The sequence below is a fragment of the Eleutherodactylus coqui genome, chromosome 8 (genome assembly GCF_035609145.1).
Source record: "Eleutherodactylus coqui strain aEleCoq1 chromosome 8, aEleCoq1.hap1, whole genome shotgun sequence".
Taxonomy (NCBI): domain Eukaryota; kingdom Metazoa; phylum Chordata; class Amphibia; order Anura; family Eleutherodactylidae; genus Eleutherodactylus; species Eleutherodactylus coqui.
The window spans coordinates 122,766,050-122,784,433 of NC_089844.1; the positions used below are offsets into that span (position 1 = coordinate 122,766,050).

Below are 18,384 nucleotides of genomic sequence, written 5' to 3' on the forward strand. Positions count from 1 at the left end.
GGGTAGCTTAGTACAGTGCTATATACGGAAATATAAGTTTCTGGAAGGGTTGACTTTTAATTCTTCCTGAAATCTACGGTAATTGGTTTGATCAAGTGTCGTTTTCTTAAGTGTAAACTGCAATGTAGCACCTGAAAGTCTCTTACAAGCTGACTGGGTCTGCAGAATTGACTGTCTCCAAGTGTAACAAGCTGCAGCCTAGACTTCTGCAGCGGATGAATCAATGCTATTCCTATGTACGCTGATCATCATGTACTACGGGGATCTGTTATGTTTTTAGGTCACAATTAACTAGTTTGTGAATGTGGTCTGGTGCTGAACCACAAGATTTAGTGACTGTAGGATGCAGACAACACAGTGTTGCACAGATGTCTATTCTGGTTAATGGGCACTTTGTCAAATTCTAGGGTATCCACACATACGGAAAGGGATTGTCCCGTTAGGAAACCCCCTTTAAATAGGTTCACAGAAGCAGAACCAACCTGATACCAATCAGAACATTCACAACCTTTGACCAACCTGTAGTCAAAAAGATCAGCACATTCATATATGGCTGCTTGTCAATAGGTTTACATGTAGTTGAAATGCTGTGGATGGTCGGCAGAGGAAAAGCAGTGACAAAACCAGCACCATTGGTGACAAACTAATATTAGTGCTATAATAAAATTTAGAATCTGTTTCATAAATGCCTATGAAAGAAAATATGCAAGTTTTGAAATGTCCCAGAAATAGCTTCATTTCAATGAATTAAACATATATTTCTAGAAGATGTCAACATTTTTTTCCTGAATTCCTATAATTTCTATACATATATACACATAATATTGAAGTTGGTGCATTTCTACCGTCTCCACCACAACGTGACTGACTCCAACTGAACAGCACTGGAGAACTCAGCTGCGGTGCCACACCAAAATCCGGACTAATGGTTTCTGATGAGGAAATCACTGCAGAAAGTCCGCAGCATTTCACTAAGTGTAAGAAAAATACCCTTAAACTAATGTAAGGAATTACTTTATGGCTCCTTAAGACGCTTGTGGGCTTACCTTGCCACCTAGGATCCTCTCCTAGAATTTTCTCTATCATTGCCTGGCTGGCTAAGACTCCTGGCTGCAGGTCAGGAATTCCTTCGCTCCCAAGTTGCCCATTCTGTAAGGCTTCCTGTGCTTGGATTTCCCTGGGTCACAGAAATAACTTTTGGAAATAACTTTTGGTCATTATCCAGTGCACCCGTAATAAAAGTAACAAGCAGGCCGAGACCTACAGTGTTGTAAGAGGAACGGCATTCTTTATGGTGTGCGCCCTCATACAAGATAAACATGGATACAACCACAGACATTTAACAACCCCATGTGTTTAGGATCTGACAGTTTGATGGTTGATCTTCCCCTTCAGTCACACAGACCAATTACAGTATGGTCGCACGAGGCATGTACGCTGGGATTTTTCTGTCCAGGTTCTCTAGACAAAAAACCCTTTAGAATTTACAGTAACAGCAAAGTGAAATACTCTACCGATTACGCTGCGGCTGTAGGGTGTAAGGGGTGATGATGCCACCGATTCTGTTAGTCACTTGGAAACTAATGAATAGTTACAAATAATTTGGTGGTGTAAATCGGCTACATGCATTAAAGGGATTGTCCTAGGAAGGAAGCTCCTATGGCCTATAAAGGCATATTGACATCATAGGGGTAAGAGCTCCCTTTACGAGTCAGAATGGAGAGTCACTCTGTGCAAGCCAGAAATAAGCTTAAAGGGAACCTGTCACTGGGTTCATTACCCCAAGTATTAATCATTCTAAAACACTGCAGCGTCACACAATATCACATACATGGGGCAATGGGTATATCTGTTCTGCTTTGATGCTGCTCTGGCTCAGACGGCATGAATCAGTTGAATGGTTCCTCTTAAAGAGGTTTTCCAAGGAAAAATCATTGATGGCAGTGAGGTTTACCCCCAAGACTGCTGCAGCAAATGGGAGGCCAGCAGAGACGTCCTCAGCGACGTCCCGTAAACCTGCTTCGGGGTCTCTACATCAGAAGACCACGTGACAGGTTTATGGGACGTCACCTTGACCTTCTGGCTGGGTGAAGTCACCTGTCAGATGCCAAGGCGGCAGACCACTGAAGTGGCAGTCTGGTGACAGAGTAAGTAGATTTCTTCTACAGTTTTGGACACGTGGGACTCAAAACCATAAAAAAGAAATAACTCAGAAAACCACTTTAAGTGCTACTAAGGTACAACTAGCAAGAAATTGTAAAAAGTAAATACAAAATAGACTTCAAATAACTCCAAGTTCATATATGCCAACAAGAGAGACCAGCCAACAAGAGAGACCAGCAGACAGGAAAGGTCTGACATAGCCCGTAGGTGGATATAGGTCTACACTATACATGAATGGTGTATGTACCTAGCCATGGAGCAGGTTTGTTTCTGTTGCCTTCAACATTGTATAGGTTTTCTTTTGCTGGCATATACAGTACGATCTTAAGTAATGAGCGGTTTCTTTGGCCTTTACTTTTTACGATTCCTTGCTAGTCATTCCGCAAATGCACTTAAAAGGGGTTGTCCAAGTTATATAAAAGGCATTTCACGGGGTTCCCCCATGCTGTAAAACAACATGGCATCTGATACTCCCCCCTTGTCCTTCCCTGCCGGCTCCGGGTCTTCGTTTTGTTTGTTTACAGGCTGCCTGTGAGATCCAGTAAACCCGCTGCTGCAGCCAATAACACTCAGAACTGTCATAGGCTGCAGCAGTTTGTTTGAAGCCGATTAAGTGAAAGAGGACGTCAGGGAGGAGACAATAGCTGGTGGAAGAAAAGAGCTTTGTTACTTTACAGCAGGGAGTACCCTGTGCCGATCTTGCATTAAATGAACAGCCAATCATCTGAGTGGCTGCCATGTAATTCTACATTTCCCCAATAGCGCCCACTGCAGGGGGGGGGGGGGGGGGGGGGGAAACGCTCACTGGAACGAGACCTGCACCATTAGCCGATGGTCCCAGCAGCTGCATCGTAACAGGTTGTCTTGGCATTATTGGCCATCGATATAATGTATTTCGGGGTCTGACAGTTCTCTCCTTTCCCAATTGTACGCAATCAGATCACAAGTCCATATGAAACACAACAGCAAACTGGCCAGGAGCCATAAAGTACACATAAAAGCAGTGTGTTACCTTATATCATAGACAGGAGGTCTAAGGTCATGAGGACCATGGGCAAAGGCACAATGAGGTCCATTCTTCACACAATGCCCTCGAGCATCTGTTTCGTGAATACAAGTACCGGTCTTGTAATAACGTAGATGATACTTTCTTTCGGTGTCGCCTGTTGTCCTATGCAAATATGGACAACTAAAATACAAAAGAAGGAGAAAAAAAATACGTTTAAACTAATTGTTATAATTCCTTTAAAAGTAAGAAATAATTGTGGCCCAGAGGTGGTACGCAGGCCGGATATGTTTCTTCTAGTCAGTGATGATGAGAGGAGTGTCACAGCAGGAGTCGTCGGCACAAATACAGCTGCAGCAGATTTTCTAGTACATTTAGGAATTTTCATACTGAGACTTACAGACGAGTTGCTGAATGGTTAGTAGAAAAGCTGGAACCGCTCATAAGTAGCCCTGTCCACTCGATACATGGGTCTGGGGGAGTAAAGCTGCTACTTGTGGAGAGTTGGCGTGAGAGGTCTTATATAGACCATGCAATACTTCCTGGGAAAAAGGCATGCAAATAAGGGATAGAAAAAAAAAAACCTTCACAGCGCTACATATTGGAAAGGTGGCTTCCCTAGAAATCAGTGTCTGAACTTTAAACAGGCCTTGCAGTGTGCCCAAGAATATGAGACAAACTTTAAGGTGCATTTACACACACAGATGAGTGCTCAAAGTTCGTCAGAAACTGAGTTTTGAGCGATCATTTTGCACTAGCTACTAATGGGCTAATCAGCCTATTAGAAGCTAACTGGCTTCATTTGTGTGTATTTAGAGAACAGTGGGTGGTCTGTTCTCTAAATACATTACTATTGTTCTCCAGTGGTACAGCTGCTAAAAGAACGTTTTCATCATTGTGGAGAACTCAGTGTGCGGTCCGGCTCATCAGTCCCGATGGATTGTAAACCGAGATGAACTCAGCAATGGAGGAAAAAGTACACGGTAACTGCACAATTTACACACAACGATTATCGCTCAAAAGATGGCTTTTGAGTGATAATCATTGTGTGTAAATGGGCCTTTAGTCTTGTCCAGATGGAAAAGAAACCCATCTGCAGACAGGCTGTTTACCCCAATCAGTGAATGGCAGGGCTGCATACAAAGCACAACATACATAGGTGTTGGCCAGTCGTCGGTTTCGCTCAGGCTGGGTGCACACTTGCATTTAAAAAAAAAAAAAAAAAAAAAAAATTAAATCGGAAAACAAGCCCAAATACAAAAAAAAAAAAAAAAAAAGGGAGGGATGGCGCACGAATGGCATCCATGTGCTGTCCATTTTTATCCTCTATCCCCACTGACTAGAATGGGCGAGTCTCGTACACAAAACGGGTCAGAATAGTGCATGCGGTGAGTTTCTTCATGCAGTCCGTGTCTGTGTGTTGCACCATAGAGTCGTATGGGTCTGTATGCTATCCAAAAACACAACATGCTAGTTTACCGGGGGGCTTACAACCCATAAAGCCTCACAGCACATCCTTCAGCAGATGGATCTGCTTCTTGCCTTTTTGCCTTCATCAGGGCAGAATCACTTCCTTACCAATGAGTATAAGTCCGGCGGCCCACAAGCCCCTCTTTTTACAGTCTCTTGGGTCCATTTCAGGTACTGAAGTACACATTTATAACGGGACGATAAACAGAAGTCAGAGTATTTCGATGAGCGAGTCATCTTCCTGTGTGAAGTCTTAATATGGTACTCAGCAGTTTTCAGGTTTTCCTGGCTGTAACAGATGCCGGCTGACCTACCTTTAGTTTATGACCACATAGGACACTACTGCTAGATCTTACATGTAGACCTGCACAGGTAGAAGTTGCAGCGAATTATAGCGCTGCGGGGCTTTCCTGCACGTATAACAGACACGGTGCGGATCTTAAAATCCGGAACATGCAAATTTGTATTGGGGATTATTATCCCTTTCAAGGAGCAGGAGCAGAGGTGATGTCCACGGCAACCCCACATCAACATCCGCAACACTTGTTTCATTTAAAATCGGGGGAAGCCCAAGGAGTTAGTACTTTGTGCGGGTCACTTATAAAGGTACCCCTGAATGCCGATCGGGGGCATTTGAATGCTGCTGTTAAAGGGTTAACAGCCGTAATCAGCCTAAGCGCTAATCACGGCTGTTGCCAGTGGGTGTCAGCTATGAGAAACTGCCAGCACTCACATTGTATGGAGCAGGATCGGCTCTCGATCCCCCTCCGTACATACCCCGCACGCCCAGAACGTACCTGTATGTCCTGAAGCGATGGCGGGGTAAATACATTCAATGTACAGATCATGAAATAACTGCTTAAAAAGATTTAGTGAAGTTCTGACATTTACTTCAGCGCCCCCTGGTGTTCACGGTGTCTTACAACGTGCACGTCCACCTAAGGAGCAGAGTGCTGCAGGACACACGCTCACTCTCTCCTCTCTGTTCACTGCAGGGGAGAGGATAGAATTAGCTTTCTGCTGGTGAGTAAGGAGCAGCCTCTGCAGTACATAGCAGCGTAGCCGAGAAGACTCCTACGGAGGAAGTAATAGGTAACTATATTATCAGCTGCCAGAGGGCAGGGGAGACTTCTAGAGGAAAATAAAATCCGACACATGGAATCGATCGGAGCACGCTGTAATCTGTTATTTTCTGTTGACTCCACTTTATGTATACTACAATATAAAAATGTAACAAAGAGGCGAGCTTAGCTCCAATTCACCCTTACTACAGAGGTTCACAGACGCTCTGACAAGTGACCATACCACCAAACAAGTGGGTGGAAGCAGAGGGAGAGAGCAGTGTGCCAAGTTCAGTCACATGGCAGGACATTTAGGCGATTGCAGACACCAGAAAGTGACAGTGCTAGTCAGCACTGAAGAGAAGATAAGGCCCTGGAAGGTTGGAGAATCTTCTCAGCACCCCGCCAGGCAAATATAAGAACAGGGACCTGCGCCACAGCACAGTGCAGGAGGCGTGCAGGGACTAAAAGTCAGTTGTGGAGAACTGGATCGAAGCACAGGGAAGCTGCTGCCAGTGCAGAGACCAGGGGGAAGGCTGGAAGAACAGAGTCACGCTGCGGGGACAAGCAGAGACCAGAGAAAGGCTGGAGGAACAGAGTCGCGCTGCGGGGACAAGCCGAGACCAGAGGAAGAAGGAGGAACGGAGTCGCGCTGCAGGGACAAGCAGAGACCAGAAAAAGGCTGGAGGAACGGAGTCGCGCTGCGGGGACAGGCAGAGACAAGAAGAAGGCTGGAGGAACGGAGTCGCGCTGCGGGGACAAGCAGAGACCAGAGGAAGGCTGGAGGAACGGAGTCGCGCTGCGGGGACAGGCAGAGACCAGAGGAAGGCTGAAAGACGGAGTCGCGCTGCGGGAATAAGCAGAGACCAATCTGGGGACTCTGCTGATGCTGGAGGAAAACTGGAAGCAAAAGACAGAAGAATGGAGAGTAGCGCTCCCAACCCTGTAACACGCCGTCAGATCACCTGGGGTCGGTTGAAGCAGCCACGACGGCCTCATTAGAAGCAGAGGTGTGCAAACCAACAAGATTAGGCCCAATGTCAACGGGCAGGTTTGATTCTTGGAAGATCCGCCAATCAAGTCACCCATACGGAAACATGAAAAAAAGAATTAAAAGCATGTGGATTTAATTTGTAGACCTTTTGGCCTGGAAAACAAATCGTAGCATGCTCCAGTGTGGATCCCGCATGGACGGCTTCCATTGAAGTCAATAGAAGCCATCTGATCCACAGCCCGATCAAATTGAATTCTGGACGGGCCGCGGATTCTGCGGGAAAGGTGGAGTTTAAAAAAAAACCAAAAAAAAAAAACCTCCATTACGCATATGCTACAGTGCACCGGCCGGCACTTGCGCACACACACACCCACAGTGAAGAAAATGAAGACCCAGACAGGTAAGCAGAAGACCTGCAGTGTCCTAAGCCACAGGCAGTGTCGGATCTCGCTGCGGGCTCCCACATGCAGAATCCGATCCGCCAGTGGACATGAGGCCTTAGGGGGAATATACAGCAGGCCAGCTGCATAGGGCAAAACTTACACTAAGGATATTGGCCTTTTGGCTGGTTTTAGGTGCTTCCAGCCCTTGTTCACGGACTAAGCTAGTTGGCAGCAAGGGATGAGTTAAATTTCACTTGGGGTATCAAGTAAGCCTTAGGTTGGTTTCACACAAGTGCTAATCTCACATGAGTTTTATACGTTTCCCACACAGCGATGCCATGTTGAAAGAAAGAAAAAAAAAAAATCTTGCCATGTTCTATTTTTTCGTGTTTGTTGGAACGCATCTCCCATTGATTTCAATGGGACCTTAAATACATTGCATGGCTCTCATGTCCAATGTGATGTGCATGCGAGTGTGATGCCAGGTTTCCCATTGAAATCAATGGGAAACACTTCTGATACTCTATTGTGCAAGAGGATCGAAAATTCACAGAAGCGATGCGATGTATTTTTTGCCTGCAAATCCCTGCGCATCTATTGCGCATCTATTGGACTGCATTAGAGTGTTAATATATTACTATGTAACTTCCTCTTATCAGTGTGCAAGGCTGAAAAAAAAAAAAAAAAAAACGCAAAAAACACAACATGTCCATCTACTTTAGCCCATTATCCCACAATGTTGATCCAGAGGAAGGCAAAAACCCAAGAGGTAGAAGCCAATTTTCGTCATTTTAAGGTGAAAGAAACTCCAATCTGGCAATCGGAATAATCCCCGGATCACCGACCCTTCTGAAGTAATCAGTGACTATAACATGTAATATTGTAAGGCGTCCAGGCCCTCGTGTACTCTTGGGAGAGATCTCCGAATTCTCCCGATATACTATACATAGTTATTAGGTCGCCCCTCAGCGGTCTTTTTTTCTAAAGCGAATAATCCCAATTTTGATGATCTCTCTGGGTGTGGTAGTCCACCCATTCCATTTATAACTTTAGTTGCCCACCATGTTCTGATATGTCCTTCTTGAGAACCGGCGACCAAAACAGTCCACAATATTCCCTGTGTGGTCTGACCAGTGACTTGTAAAGAGGGAGAACAATGTTCTCCTCATGCGCCCCTAGACCTCTTCTGATGCACCCCATGATCTTATTTGCCTTGTGATTTTCTCGCACGATTTTGCCACGTTTTGTAGCGCGAAAGTCAATAGGACTTTCTATTGTTAAAACCGCGCTGCATGAAAATCGCAAGTTCATGCTTTGCGATGTAAAAAAGGAGGCTCTGTAGGGAAATATTTGAAATAAAAAAAATATATATATTAAAAACGCACATAGCAGAAAGATAGGGCATGCCGCAATTTGTTCCCCCCATATTGCACCAGTGAAGAAAAAAGCATTGCAAATGTGAAGGGAACCATTGAAAAGCATTGGTTTTATAATTCTGCGCTTTCACACAGGCTTTTATCTCCCATGTGAAACCAGCCTTGGGAGGTGTTGGGACCAGTGGATGCGTGAGGGGACGCACATAAGGCGACCGAGCTCAGGATCCCTCGACAGACCACCAGTAGAGAGGAATGTCTGATCATCTGACAAGCACAAGCAGATCCAACTGTTTTGTTGTCCGCCATCCAGTGGCAGGTGGCGCCATCGTTACACCCGTGTCTGCCGCAACCATTTACAGGCGCTTGGCTGAAGGACAATAAGTGTACTGTCTTTTGACACCCACCAACCGTCGCCACCATTTGCAGTGGTGTCGTGAATGAAGAAACTGGGCTGCTACAGAGTGAAACTGGGTTGTCTTTTGCAATGAATCCAGGTTTAGTTTGGGCGCCGATGATGGCCGTCTTAATGTCTGGAGACCTAGAGGTCTCAATCCTGCCTCTGCTGTGGAGCGCCACACTGCCCCCTGCTGGCGTGATGGTCTGGGGTCCATCACAGTCGGTCACCCCCAGTAGTGGTAGGAGGGACAATGACAGCTCAGTAATATGTTCAGGACATCCTGCAGCCACGTGTGTTCCTCTCATGGCGGCTTCCAAGAGGCACCAGGACAATGCTCGGCCGCACACACAAGGGGGTCACAGGGATGTCCCCACAACATTATCACACTTCTCTGGCCGCACCGTTGCCAGATCTATCTCCAAAAGAACGTGTATGGGACCATCTGGGACACCAACTTCAATAGCCTACGAGTCTGCATGATCTAGAGGCTCAGTTACAGCAAATGTGGGCCGATATGCCACAGGACACCATAGGGAACACATATGCCTCCATGCTGCCTGTATCACATCTTGTATCTAAGCAATGAGTGCATATTTAAAGAGAAGAGAACCCACTGCTGACCCCTGTTGTACCCCACTATTAACAGTGACCCAATCAGAGTAGGTACCATTAATTACCCCCCTCAGCTCTCGATCACTGACCAGTTACTTACACCCTTACACACATTCTCGCCCAGACCATGCATTCTCATTTTATATACCAACCTTTTATGTGGCACAGTATGAAACACTTTGGGGAAGTCCAGATACACAAGATTCAGTGACTCTTCTCAGTCCAGTCTAGAACTTATCTCCTCACAGAAGCTGATCAGCTTGGTTTGACAGGAGCGATATCGTGAAATGGAGTAAGCGGAATTAGACCCGATGCCCCAGCAGTGACACCCCCCCCCCCCCCCCCGAGACCCATACCCGTCTGTCTCAGCTGGCGAGCCAGCGCACCCATGCGAAATGCAGGGCATGACGCCCATTCCCGCGATATTTCTGCAGTGCTCATTGCGGAGGTGCCGCAGGTTAGACTGCTTCCATTCACTGCAATGGAAGCCGTCCGTGCGCTTTTCCACACAAAATAGAGCATGCTGCAATTCTCCCCGGCAAGCTGAAAAAAATTAATTAAAAAAAAAAGCAGTTGATTTCCACTAGTGGGCAGGGAAGAATCTTTTAATATAGCAGGTCTATGGACAGAGATTGCTGTGGAATTCACAGCGGGTGTGTGGCAGCAAATACCGCAGCGAAAATCTGTCTGTGGGCATTGGGCCTTAAACAGCTATTTTTCTTAAGGTACTCCAGGACTGCGTCCCTTAGAAACCCTTCAAACATTTAACCCACAATGGAAGTAAGACTTACTGGCCTGTAGTTTCCTGGTTCACTTTTTGACTCCGTTTTGAATATTGGCACCATATTGGCCATGTGCGAATCCAGTCGAACAGTCCCCACCTGTTTATTTGAACTACATAATTTATTTTTCTTCCTTAGGCTGGGTTCACACAGGGCAGATTTTCCGCAGCAAATCCACCTGCAACTTCGCTGCGGCAAATCCGTGAGAGTCACTCTCCCCCACGGAAATCAGTTTTTTGCTGCGCCAAAACCGCGGGATTTCCGGCGGGATTCCGCCCCGTGATAACCCAGCCTCATAGCTTCCTCTCTGCCTTCTTGTTTTAGTAGTTCAACTGCTGTATAACATATTCCATAATCTGTCATTAAGTGAAACTATACCGATACCAGTCCAGTGCTGCAGATACTAACGAGGTAGTCCTGTTCTCAGAGACAAGACACTTTGTGAGCAATCTAAGGGGGCGAATGTCTCATGCAAACCGATTTTAATTGTGGAATCATTCGCAATTACTTTCTGCGAATGATCGTAGGTCTTCCGCTGCGAAAAAACGGCATGCGGAATCCGACCCGCTCGTGTGATCACGGCCTAAATCACTATCGGTCATTTTCATTTCTGTTTTTTAATCCCATATATTTTAGTTACTTCATCTGCTGCACTGTCTCCCGAATCCTATGTGGGTATGTCTCCACCCGCAACAAACAGTGGTACACACGCGCCACCGTAGAGCATTACCCCATTTTTGGATTTGTGTGTAATCCCAAATACACTTATGTACCTGCGACTTAAGATTTAGACGATGGGGACAACTCCAGTATATTTTAAAGAGTCCATAGATGCAATCTAACTCCCCACAGCGGCTAACATTTCCCAGACCGGAGCACATAATTTGGCCATTTAGTAAAGAAGTGTGAAGCGCTGCATCAATTTTCTTATTTGCGGCCCTGATTTAAGCATCTGCTTATCTGTGTGGCATAATTACAGCGTGCGCCTCTGAAGAGGGAACCACTTTCAAGAATCCCAGACCCGCGCCGCTGCCTTTCAAAAAGCATCAAGACAGAAGAAGGAAAAAAAAAAAACATCTTGCAAGAAGCGGCTGCTGTAAGTGTCTTGCATAATCCATCGGCTATAAACAGGTGAGTGTGTAGACGGAGCTGCGTTACATTTTCATCACATCAAGGCTGTCATGGCAACAGAGAATTAGCCCGCCGCTGGCACGCTGCCAACCGTCTCCCTTTAACTTGGGCTGCAGTCTGTGAAAGTAGAAATAAAGGTGAATGATTCCTGGAGGCTTTACTGATGGCTTTTGTTGCTGCCTGTGTAGTGATAAGCGGTGCCAGCGCAGAACCGCACATCTCCTAACCTAATAAAGCAGAACGACGTCTACAAAAGAGTCGTTAAATCTCGGCAGGCAGGGGGCCGATGCGCTTACATAGGACTGCTGGCATCCTCGCTTTCAGGAGACATTTCGATTGATTTTTACCGCCTGCACATTTTTCGCTGCCTCCGTAAGATCTTAATGGCAGCTCCCAAGTTGTACATTATTACACGCTCTGATCTGTGCGCAGAGGCGGCGTAACGCGTACCGATACGGGCGGAGGGCTATGCTTTATGCCGCTCTTGTAAAAGGTAATGTAGCGTCACATTCTGCATCAGGAGGGACACTAAACCGTCCAAATGAAAGGGGTTCCCAAGTGGGAGAGATTCCCATGGACAGTAGATAGAAGCAGTTGGAAGGATCATACAGTCTGGTTATAAGGGAGCCCGTCAGCAGGTGCGTGCCAGCCAACCCACGGGCAGCATGAACGCGAGACAGGGTACGGCTGCATCTACCAAACCAGACAATTGTTTAGATCAGGGGTGTCAAACTCATTTTCACCGAGGGCCACATCAGGTATTTGGTGAACTTCAAAGGGCTGATTGTAAGACAGTACAGTAGGGGCTCGTTCACACCAGCGTATTTGCGTACATAATATGCAGTGAATAGAAGCCATTGAGTTCATTCACATGATGGATATTGTCACACAGCATGACCTATTCTGTTACGTACTGCGCGCCCCAATAGGCCATTGAAGTGAATGGGCCGCGCCAATACGTGGTGAACGCGCAGGAAACCGATGTATTCACTGCATATTAGCGCACCGTCTCAGTGGGCCCGTCTGCGTTCTTTTCTGCGTGCCCAAATACGTAGGTATAAGCGATTTTCGATTGCGCAAATACATAGCGTATTTGTGCGACCGAAATGCAATTATGTCCGTGTGAACGAACCCTAAAAGTGACTCTTATAGTGCCTGCAGTAGTCATAGTGACCCCTATAGTGGCCCCAGTAAAAATATTGACCCCCACAGTGGGCCAATTAGTAACAGGGTACCCCACAGTGGCCCCAGTAGTAACAGGGTACCCCACAGTGGCCCCAGTAGTAATAGCGACCCCCACAGTAATATTAACCCCCTCCCAGCAGCAATATTACCCCCTCTCAGCAGCATTAACCCCCCCACCCAGCAGCAATATTAACCCCCACCAGCAATAGTAACCCCTCCCCCTCGCACCAATATTAACCCCCTCCCAGCAACAGTATTAACCCCCACCCCCACCAGCAATATTACCACCCCACCCCACCAGCAATATTACCACACCACCCCCACCAGCAATATTACCACACCACCCCCACCAGCAATATTACCACACCACCCCCACCAGCAATATTACCACACCACCCCCACCAGCAATATTACCACACCACCCCCACAGCAATATTAACCCTCTCCCAGCAGCAATATTAACCCCCCCTCCTCTTCCCAACCCGGTAGCAATATTAACCCCCTGCCAGCAGCAATATTAACCCCCCCCCCCACCCAGCAGCAATATTAACCCCCCTCCAGCAATATTAACCCCTCCCTCTCCCAGCAACAGTATTAACCCCCCACCCCACCAGCACTATTACCACCCCACCAGCAATATTAACCCCCTCCCAGCAGCAATATTACCCCCCCCTTCCCAACCCAGCAGCAATATTAACCCCCTGCCAGCAACAATATTAACCCCCCCCACCCAGCAGCAATATTAACCCCCACCCCACCATTACTGCCCCACCCGACCCCCGCAGCAATATTAACCCCCCCCCCCCCCGCAGCAATATTAACCCCCCCCCCCGCAGCAATACTAACCCCCCCCCCCGCAGCAATACTAACCCCCCCCCCCCCGCAGCAATACTAACCCCCCCGCAGCAATACTAACCCCCCCCCCCCCCCGCAGCAATACTAACCCCCCCCCCCCCCGCAGCAATACTAACCCCCCCCCCCGCAGCAATACTAACCCCCCCCCCCCCCGCAGCAATACTAACCCCCCCCCCCCCCCGCAGCAATACTAACCCCCCCCCCCCCGCAGCAATACTAACCCCCCCCCCCCCCGCAGCAATACTAACCCCCCCCCCCCCCGCAGCAATACTAACCCCCCCCCCCCCCCGCAGCAATACTAACCCCCCCCCCCCCCGCAGCAATACTAACCCCCCCCCCCCCCCCCCGCAGCAATACTAACCCCCCCCCCCGCAGCAATACTAACCCCCCCCCCCGCAGCAATACTAACCCCCCCCCCCCGCAGCAATACTAACCCCCCCCCCCCCCGCAGCAATACTAACCCCCCCCCCCCGCAGCAATACTAACCCCCCCCCCCCCCGCAGCAATACTAACCCCCCCCCCCGCAGCAATACTAACCCCCCCCCCCGCAGCAATACTAACCCCCCCCCCCCCCGCAGCAATACTAACCCCCCCCCGCAGCAATACTAACCCCCCCCCCCGCAGCAATACTAACCCCCCCCCCCCCCGCAGCAATACTAACCCCCCCCCCGCAGCAATACTAACCCCCCCCCCCCGCAGCAATACTAACCCCCCCCCCCGCAGCAATACTAACCCCCCCCCCCCGCAGCAATACTAACCCCCCCCCCCCCGCAGCAATACTAACCCCCCCCCCCCCGCAGCAATACTAACCCCCCCCCCCGCAGCAATACTAACCCCCCCCCCCCGCAGCAATACTAACCCCCCCCCAGCAACAGTATTAATCCCCACCCACCAATATTAAACCCCACCCCCACCAGTAATATTACCACCCCACCCCCACAGCAATATTAACCCCCTCTGAGCAGCAATATTAACCCTCCCCAACAATATTAACCCCTCCTAGCAGCAATATTAACCCGCTCACCCCCCCCCCCCCCCAACACACCAGCAATATTAACTTCCCCCTTCCCCAGCCATATATGCTTACCTCCTCCTTGCTGTCAGCGCCGCTCCTCCTCGGATCGTGCTGAGCCCGGGTGGCATATTACCTTTTTCCACAAGACTTCTGCACTATTGAGCAATTCCAGCAACCTGATTGGTTGTTTGGTGAATCAGCAAACCCAAACAACGAATCACTGTGAATCAGCCAACCCAGACAACGAATCACGCTGCTGGAATTGCTGAATAGTGCAGAAGTCTTGTGGAAAAAGTTCATATGGGCCCGGGTGCACAGAGTGCAGCACGGCACGCTTCCTCCCTGAGTCCTCTCCTGCGGAACTGCAGAGCAGGGGACTCAGGGGAGAAGGATTCCAGCTGCACACTGATATCAGAGTGTGCGCCGGGATCAGCGCTGTCAGTGCGATTACCAGTGGGGAGCTGCGGCACCCCAGCTGGTAATCACTACAGTGGTGAGCGGCCGTTGGCATGCCGCGGACCACATAACATGAGGCAGCGGGCCGGATTCGGCCCGCGGGCCTTGTGTTTGACACATGTGGTTTAGATGGTTTTTTAAGCATTAGCCTACTTCTATCTGATGTGTACGGCCTGTCTTATGCCCCGTTTACACGCAACAATAACACTATGCAACAAATTTTTTAAAACATTTTCGTAACAGAAAGTATGTATTCACAGAAGTATATACGCTTCTGTAAAATTAAAACCCGCTGATTACACTTGTAAAATTGAATAATAGCGGCACGTCTCATTTTCAAGTTATTTAACCCCTTAGTGACCAAGCATTCCTTTATTTATCCATCGACGTCGCTGTATGAGCGCTTTTTTTTTGCGGGACGAGTTGTATTTTTCAATGGTGCTATTTAATGTACCATATAATGTACTGAAAAAGTTTTAAGTGGAGTAAAATAAAAATAAAAAAAAACCGAAATTGTGCCGACTTTCGGTGCGTCTTGTTTCTACGGACCACAAACTTGCAACACAAATGACATGACTGAAAGGTCAGAACGATACCAACTTATTTTTTTTTGTTTTTTTAGCTGTATTACTTTTTTTCAAATTATTTTCTGCCGCCATTTTGGAATACATATGACTTTTTGATCGCTTTTTATTGCATTTTTTCTTGGAGATAGAATAACCCAAAAAAAAAACAAAACGCATTTTTGGCGTTAATTTCTTTTGGGGACGACGTTCACCCTGCGGGGTAAGCAATGCGTCACTTTGATAGATCGGACTTTTACGGACGCAGCGATACCAAACATGTATTTTTGTTTTATGATTTTGATTAATTTATTTAGTCTAACCAATGACCTGTAAAAACAGTTTGTTAATTACAACTTACTGGTGGATGATCCACAGCGTTTCCGCCACGTGGAAACATACCCTATATGTTAAATAAACCTACCCTTATAGTGTTCAGTCAGTGTGTGGTGTGTAACAGCGATTGTGAAATAGTTGTGCAACCCCTTTTGTTATTTTTATTAAGCAAGGTTAATGGCGAGCCGACTGGATTAATTGTACAGGCATATTTCCAAAAATTACAATGCAACGACACTTGGATTACATTATTCCCCATAACTGGAAAACCTTACGTGGCAGAAACAAAAGCCAGATATCATATTTGAATTCAGCACACCAAAGTTACTATAAGCCGCCTATCTGCTTAGCTATTACAAAAATTGTGTTGCATAGTGCAATCGCTCAAACTATATCTTCTGAGCGATATTTGTTGCATGTAATTGCTAACATCGTTTGCTTTTTGTCTGAACGATGATTTAGTTGAATTTAAAATCCATCATGCGTCCGGAGAGCTGATAGCAGGGACCGCGTGCTGCGATTCTTCATGGGAGTGCTGATAACATTGTATTCAGCTTCATCTGTGGGAGAACAAATGGCCTGTATGCAGAGAACAGACCACATGCTGTTCTCTGAATGCTGTGCATGGAGGCTCATTTAGATGCAAATGAAGCTAATAAGCTTCTAATAGGCATTAGTGCCCATTAGCAGCTTATGCGAAATGATTGCCCAAACTGTCATTCTCCCTATCTTTTGAACGAATTTTGAGCGATCATCTTTGCGTGTAAATGGGGCTTTAGTCTAATGCACATGTGCGCTTTCACCATAAAGGCTGTCTCACGAGAGCGTATGGTAATTGTGTATTACATGTGCGAGTTTTGAGTGCATAAACCGCTGTACCAATATCGCATAGGCCACAATGTTGTGTGTAATACACATGCATATACGCTACAATAGTACATGGCAATGTGCGGCCCACGCACATATACACCTTGTAGACCCCTTGTAGACAGATACGCTCATGTGAGCCCGGCCTAAATCAGCAAAGTCACTGGTGAGAAGAATCCAGTTTTCTGTTGCACCATGCTGATGGGAGGATCAAAGTGTGGTGTGAGCAGCATGAATGTATGAACCCTTCCTATGAGAGCATATCAGTACCCCCATCTACTGCAAGACGCTTCCTGTCCACATGGGCCAATACTCCTCTGGAATGATTACGACACCTAGTCGATCTATTGAAGCAGTATGGAAGGCCAAAGGAGGTCCAAGCGGCCGCTAGGTGGGTGTTTCTCCTTTAGGCCTCATGTCCACGGGGAAAATCAGGCCCGCTCCGGATTCTCCATGGAGAATCCGTAGCGGGTCCCTCCTGCCCCGCGGACATGAGCGCTAAAAAGAAGAATAAACTTACCTCTCGCCCGCTCCGGATCTTCCCTTCACCGCGGTGTCATGTTCTCTGCATCGCGGCCGGATCTTCTTTCTTCGGCCCGGCGAATGCGCAGGGCACGTCGGTGACGTGTCCCGCGATGTGCCGGCCCGAAGAAAAAAGATCCGGCCGCGACGGAGAGAAGATGGAGCCGCGGCGAAGGGAAGAACCGGAGCGAGTGAGTAAATTCCGAATTTTGTCTCCCGCGGATCTGGACGGCTTCCATAGGCTTCAATAGAAGCCTGCGGGAGACCCGCACGAAAATGGAGCATGGTCCAGATTTTTTCATGCTCCATTTTTTTTTTTAAATCACTTTTATTGACCATCCGCGGGTATTTATCTACCCGTGGGTGGTCAATGCATCCATATGGGATGCGGATCCGCGGGCAGGAGAAGAGTTAAAATCCGCTGCGGATTTTAATTCTTCTTTTGCCCGTGGACATGAGGCCTAAGTGTTCAGTGTATTTAGCAAACACATGACTTATTTGAATGCAAATTTCTGTATCTGCAAATATATTTGCATGTGTGTCCTTTACCAACCAGCACCCTGACATTAAGAATCCTGGAAAGCTGGCCAAATCCAGCAATCTGTAACGCATCCTAGCTGTGTTACATTGTGCTCCGAGACCCGGGCTGATAAACACAAGCAAATATTAATAACAACTGGCCTACATGAGGGGGGCGCAAGTCAAGACCCAATGATGGATTGGAGATTTTCAAAGATTTTTCTATTCCCCAACTGGCTTCCATGTCTAAATCAGTTGTAGCTAAAGGTCTGCATTGCTTGTCCTGCGGCGGGCTGCGCAATCGCCGTACCGTCACTGGGGGAGATTAGCAGAAGAAAATGTATAATTCAAACCCCGTATCGCGCGCCAACATTTCCTGATTGGTTTCATGAACGAATAGACAGCAACAATACGCTTTGTATAAGAATCAGTGACCCCAAACCAATAGCAAGAACATGCCAGGATTACAAGGTGTGCAAACATGTCAAACCTTTCCCAAAAACGGAGATCAGACGCGTCAGGACTGTCAATCTTATTTGAAGGGGAAGGCGAGGGGGAAAGGGGGGGGGGGGGGGGGGAGCCCACGCACACACACTTTGACCTCGCTTAGGCCGGCTGCATACGAACGGATTTCAATTTTGGAATCCACGATTATCACCCGTGTCTATTGAAACAAATAGAACCTTCGCAG

The 18,384-nt window shown here is 47.6% G+C and overlaps 1 protein-coding gene across 2 annotated transcripts in view; it reads right to left on the reverse strand.

Annotated features, from left to right (window-relative positions):
- Positions 1-18,384, reverse strand: part of UNKL (unk like zinc finger) — a 78,138-nt gene that overhangs the window by 45,691 nt on the left and 14,063 nt on the right. For both annotated transcript variants that reach the window (XM_066576338.1, XM_066576337.1), the window contains exons 3-4: positions 3,176-3,352; positions 1,047-1,177 (exon numbers count right to left, since the gene is read on the reverse strand). In XM_066576338.1, coding sequence (XP_066432435.1) covers positions 1,047-1,177; positions 3,176-3,352 — 308 coding nt within the window. The remainder of the gene's footprint in view (positions 1-1,046; positions 1,178-3,175; positions 3,353-18,384) is intronic.